Source organism: Lucilia sericata, unplaced genomic scaffold, assembly GCF_015586225.1.
Source record: "Lucilia sericata isolate MDLA Ls3-8-SP2 unplaced genomic scaffold, ASM1558622v1 Contig000282F_arrow, whole genome shotgun sequence".
Classification (NCBI taxonomy): Eukaryota; Metazoa; Arthropoda; class Insecta; order Diptera; family Calliphoridae; genus Lucilia; species Lucilia sericata.
In genome coordinates this window covers 189,574-195,000 of record NW_023994307.1, presented here as the reverse complement: position 1 = coordinate 195,000, position 5,427 = coordinate 189,574, and the positions used below count along the sequence as shown (strand labels likewise).

The 5,427-nt window shown below is 25.9% G+C and overlaps 1 protein-coding gene across 1 annotated transcript in view; it reads right to left on the bottom strand.

Annotated features, from left to right (window-relative positions):
* The window catches only part of LOC119603193 (ubiquitin-conjugating enzyme E2 N), a 3,804-nt gene extending 825 nt beyond the window's left edge, over positions 1-2,979 (bottom strand). The window contains exons 1-2 of the mRNA XM_037955148.1: positions 2,705-2,979; positions 1-180 (exon numbers count right to left, since the gene is read on the bottom strand). The exon at positions 1-180 is cut by the window's left edge and continues 351 nt beyond it. Coding sequence (XP_037811076.1) covers positions 1-121 — 121 coding nt within the window. The 5' untranslated portion in view covers positions 122-180; positions 2,705-2,979. The remainder of the gene's footprint in view (positions 181-2,704) is intronic.
* Positions 2,980-5,427: the final 2,448 nt, after the last annotated feature.

Below are 5,427 nucleotides of genomic sequence, written 5' to 3'. Positions count from 1 at the left end.
CGGTTACAATAACATGAAAATATCTAGCATTGTTTTCATCAGGAATGGCATTGATGCCCGGTACGGGCTCTTGCATTAAACGTTGAGTTTCTTTGATAATACGACGTGGTAGGCTGGACATTGTTGTAATTTATTATGTTTCTGTTATTGGGTTGGTTGGCTGGCTGGCTGGCTGACCGGCTAGAAAATAAATAGAAAATCAAATATAAAATAATAGTGTGAGTGTAAATAGCCACCAAAGTGTTGAAAAATCCTTATATTATCAGATTTTATTCATTGTAAAAAATATTTTGCTAAAAAACGTAATATCTTGTCAAAATCTGATAAATACGTTAAAAATTAAGATTTTGTTTAAAATTAGATTTTGTATTTATATTTTTTTAGGAATTTTTTGGCGAAATCTAGTTAATATTATTTAGTTTTCGATCAATTTTAAAGTAGATTTAGTTCAGCTGCCCTTTTTAAGATTACTTCATTTCTAGTTCAGTTAGAGCTAATTTTGAGTTGGCAATTAAATGCAAATTAATAATTACATTAGGGTTCTATAAATCGACTTTCGAATAATCGAACAATCGACTTTTTGTCGAAAAAAGTCGAAAAGTCGAAGTCGACTATTTTGTTCCAAAAAAGTCGATAACTCGACTATCGTCTATGAAAAAAGTCGAAAAGTCGACTTTGTAAATAAAAGTCGAAAAAAGTCGAAAAGTCGGAAAGTCGAAAAAAGTCGAAAAAAGTCGAAAAGTCGAAAAAAAGTCGAAAAAAGTCGAAAAAAGTCGAAAAGTCGGAAAAAGTCGGAAAAAGTCGAAAAGTCGAAAATTTTAAAAAAGTGGAAAAGAGGTCAAAAACTCTAAAATAGTCGGAAAAACTCGAAAAAAGTAAAAAATAGTCGAAAAAAGTCGAAATAAGTCGAAAATAGTCAAAAAGTCGTAAAAAATCGAAAAGTCGAAAAGTCGGAAAAAGTCGAAAAGTTGAAAAAAGTCGGAAAAAGTCGAAAAGTCGAAAAAAGTCGGAAAAAGTCGGAAAAAGTCGAAAAGTCGGAAAAAGTCGAAAAAAGTCGGAAAAAGTCGGAAAAAGTCGAAAAGTCGACCATTTATAAAATACTAAAAGTCGAAACGTCTAAAAGTCGACTTTTAAATAAATGAAAAAGGTCGAAAAGTCGAAAAATCGACTTTTCATAAAATGGAATAAGTCGAAAGGTCGAAAAGTCGACTTTTAACTAAATGCAAAAAGTCAAAAAGTCGACTTTTCGTTTCAACTATAGAACCCTAAATTACATTAGTTATTCTAAAAATAAATTTAATCTGATGTTTTTGAGTACAAGATTATACACTTCGCAGTGTTGCCATACAAAACAACAGAAAAACACACTGTTTGTTATCAAAAAAATGCATGTTTTATAAAAAAGAAGAAGACAATTGTAAATTGGATATGAAACTTAATGATATATAATTTACACTTTTGCACTTCTTGCTCAACTTAAACCACCTTTATTGGGCGCTTAAACTAGCAAACAAAATTAACTGTGTACTCAAAAACAACTTTCGAGGATTAATTTTAATTTAATCCCTAATCGTTTCGGTTCTAGTTTAGTTTAGTTCAGTTCTAATTCAGTTCTAGTTCAATTATATTTCAGTTCTTGTTCATTCCTAATTATGTTGTAGTTCAGTTCTAGAATTCAGTTCTAGTTCAGTTCAGGAATTCAGTTCTAGTTCAGTTCAGGAATTCAGTTATAGTTCAGTTGCAGAGTTCAGTTCTATTTGTTTTACATTAGCTCGGTTAAAGTTCCAATGCATTTCTTGTTTCAATTCTTTTTTTCACTTTTCGATGCACTATACTACAATTGCTAAACACTAAAATCTAACAACTTCCAGCTGGTAACCTTGAAAAATTCCTATAATAACACTCAATCGGTTGGACGCAAAACAAAACAATAACTAAAATTAGCAACTCAAAACCAGCAAAATCGAAGAATTTTCCAGAATTAAACAATTACCTCTACTACATAATATGAAAAAAAGTATAAAAAAACTTAAAAATAACACTAGAGGAAAAAATATTGATTTTATTGTAATTGCCTAAGAAAGTAGAAATTGTAGGAATTACTAATTGGAAGTTAAAAAAGAAAAGTACAAAAAAAAACAACGAAACAAAGAACTAAAAGCACGTACACCAGTAAAAAAAAAATTATTAACAAAAAAGGTTGTTATTTTCTTAGCTTGAGTCTTGTTTTATTATTTTTTGTTTGTTTCACTCATGCAATGGCCGCTAACAGCAAAATTAACAAAAAAAAAACTATAAAATATTCAAGGGGGAAGGTAGAAAACAAAGCGAATTTGTTGTTGCAGCAGACTGCTTTAGAGATTATAGGAAAAATCAATAAATTTTAAATATTTAAGAGAAATTTATTATATTAAATGTTTTACCCCATTAATTAGAACTTCAATAGTATATAAAAATCCCTAAAAATGTTAAAGGAAATAGGTATTTTTTCATATATATTTTTATTGTTCGAGAATTTTTCTTTCTATTCGGCAAAATCATTCACAAACACACGCACTCACACTCAGGCATTTACCGACAAATACAACACTCATCTTTTGCATGACCATGTTTTTTCTTTTTTTGCTCACTTTTTGCACAATTTTTCTAGATTTTATAAAATTTTTTAGTTTTTGTAAAATTTTAAATATATTTTAACACTTACCACACTATTTATTGTGGCTTTTTCGACACACGAAAAATTGTTAACTTTGTATATTTTGTTATTTTTTTATTAACAATTTTTTTTGAGGAATTTTATTCACGAACGCACCACGAATTTTTCTTATTCTTTTGTATTTTTGCTTTGGCAAATATTTCTTCAATGTCAAAAAGAAAGAGAGGAATAGAATTATTAGTTAAATGCTTGAGCGAGATGACAATAGTATTGTCGGTATTAAAAGCAGTGTTGGCAAACGTAAAACATAATTTGTGTAGTGGAAACAGTGTTGTTGTTTTTCAAGAATTGGATTTTATCAGATAATACTTTTTATTGTTATTGAAACAATTATATTTACAAAACTTGTTATTTTGTAAAGAAAATACGAAAACTTAATTTAACAGATTTCTGTAATAAAAAATTTTAGATATTTATGATAATTTTAGTAAAATTTTTTGATGTTTTGCAAGATTAAAAAAATATATAAAAAAATACACCTACCTATAATCGGTATAATTAAAGTAATTTTCTAAAACGAATTTTTTAAATAATATTCTGTTTTAAAAACATGTCATTTTTAGTGAAAATTCGTATCTTGGTGATTTTTTTAATAAAAATTTATACATATATAAGTAAAAAATTTAATTTATGATAAAAATCAAATATTTGGTCAAAAACGGATTTAAAATATTGGATTTTTTTTTAAAAAGTGGATTTTAACAAAAAAAAAAAAAAAGTGAAATTTTTGTAAAAAAAATTTGATTTGGCGAAAATGTCATTTTTTTAGTGAAAATTATATTTTTTCTATAAGTCTGACTTTTTAGGAAATATTTGCGAATGGCTTAAAATACAGAATCTAGAGTTGAAATGGATGAGAAATAGGTTCCATGACGAACTGGGAGAAATTGCGGGACTTTGTGCTCTCAGTCCAATTGGTTTTATTAGAGGAATTGGTCATTTCTTCAACTAGATATTATAGGATGACTCAGATTCTCTTACAATTCTTTCTTAGGGAATCGCTTCTGTAAAACTTCGATGTTGAAACCCCTTGGGAATTGACCTGTATTTATTTCTTTCTACTTATGTATTTTTGTTTTTGTGATTCATTTTGTTTTCTTCTATTGTTATGTTTCTCTATCTTTGGATCCCCTTACTCTACGAAGTGAATAATTTTTTTAGTAAAATTTTAATCGTATTTAACATTTTTTTTGATTACGGGTAACAATTGGCATTGTTAACAAAAACTCAATTAAGTTAAAATTCAGGTTTCTAGCGAATAATTATAATTTTAGTAAAAATTTTATTCTCAATCGAAATTTGATTGAAAAATTTAATTAAAAAAAATTTATCGTCATTTTAAGTAAAAAAAGTTGATAAACTTTAAAATTGATAAATCATATATAAAACATTATAATGTTTTAATATTTGGTAAAAAATGGATCTTGTATAAAATATTAATTTTTTGCTGAAAAATTAAAGAATTAATTAATGTTTTTATTATTAATTATTATTTTTTTAAATTTCTTGTATGCTCATAAAATATATTTTTAAATTGTAAATCAGACTTAGGAAACAAATTAATTACTAATTTTGAAATTTTTTGATATTAAATTTTAATAAGAAAACGGATTTTTAGTGAAAATTCGAAAGTCAATTTTTTAAATATAAACTGGTTTCCCGGTTTAACGAATACTCAGTTTAGCGAATTCGTGATTTAACGAACGGACAAATTGTTTCCATTGAGTACCTTATATTACGAATGAATGAGTAAGTTTTGTACTCGATATAACGAATTTCTAAAAAAAATTCTGTAAAAAGAGGTGAAAATACTACGGAAAGATAACTAAACTTCTTTATTAACCAAAAGCAATAACATATTAAGATTTTATGTAAGTTCAATACCCAATTCAATGGCTACAAAATCTACAAATACAAAAATCAGGGATTAGGAATGAAAATATCATTTAAAAAATTATTTTCGGATATATAAATAAAATTTATTACATACATTTTAATATAAAATTCTTTATTTAAGGGAATATTATGATTATTTTATTAATAAAGTGAGAAATGGAATTGTTTGTAATGAAAATTACCATAAAATACTTAGAATTTCACATCGATTAAAATGGGCATCAAATCCCTATTTTTTATAAGAGAAGAATTCATTTTCGAAATGAAACAACTTTAAAATCAATAAACAAAAAATATTGTTTTTACCTAATTGTAATACAATTTTTCATAAAATCTTTCATTTTGGTTTGATTGCAAATTTAACTAAAAAACTAATTTCTATCTTTTGCACACTGCATAAAAATGCATGGAAATTGTCAAAAACTTTATGGGTGCATTCAAAAAGATTTAAAAAATAGACTTCCTACCTTCCATTACCGTATAATTATCAATTAATCATGGAAAAGTAGTTTTTCGGTTTAACGAACTTTTCGTTTTTACGAATGGGCCTGACATTATATCTTTCGTTAAACCGGGAAACCACTGTATTTAATTAGTGGATTTCCAGGAAGTTGAATTAATTCCTATAGAATGTTAAATTCCTTCTGAATTCATTTTCAAATATTCTTATATATATAGAAGAAAGTAAAAAATATTATTATACTTATTATAAGTATTCATTTATTATTTTATTATTATTATTTATTTTAGAATATTAATAAGTAATTTACATATAATACAAAAAACGCATGTAACAAAACAATAAATTAATGAAA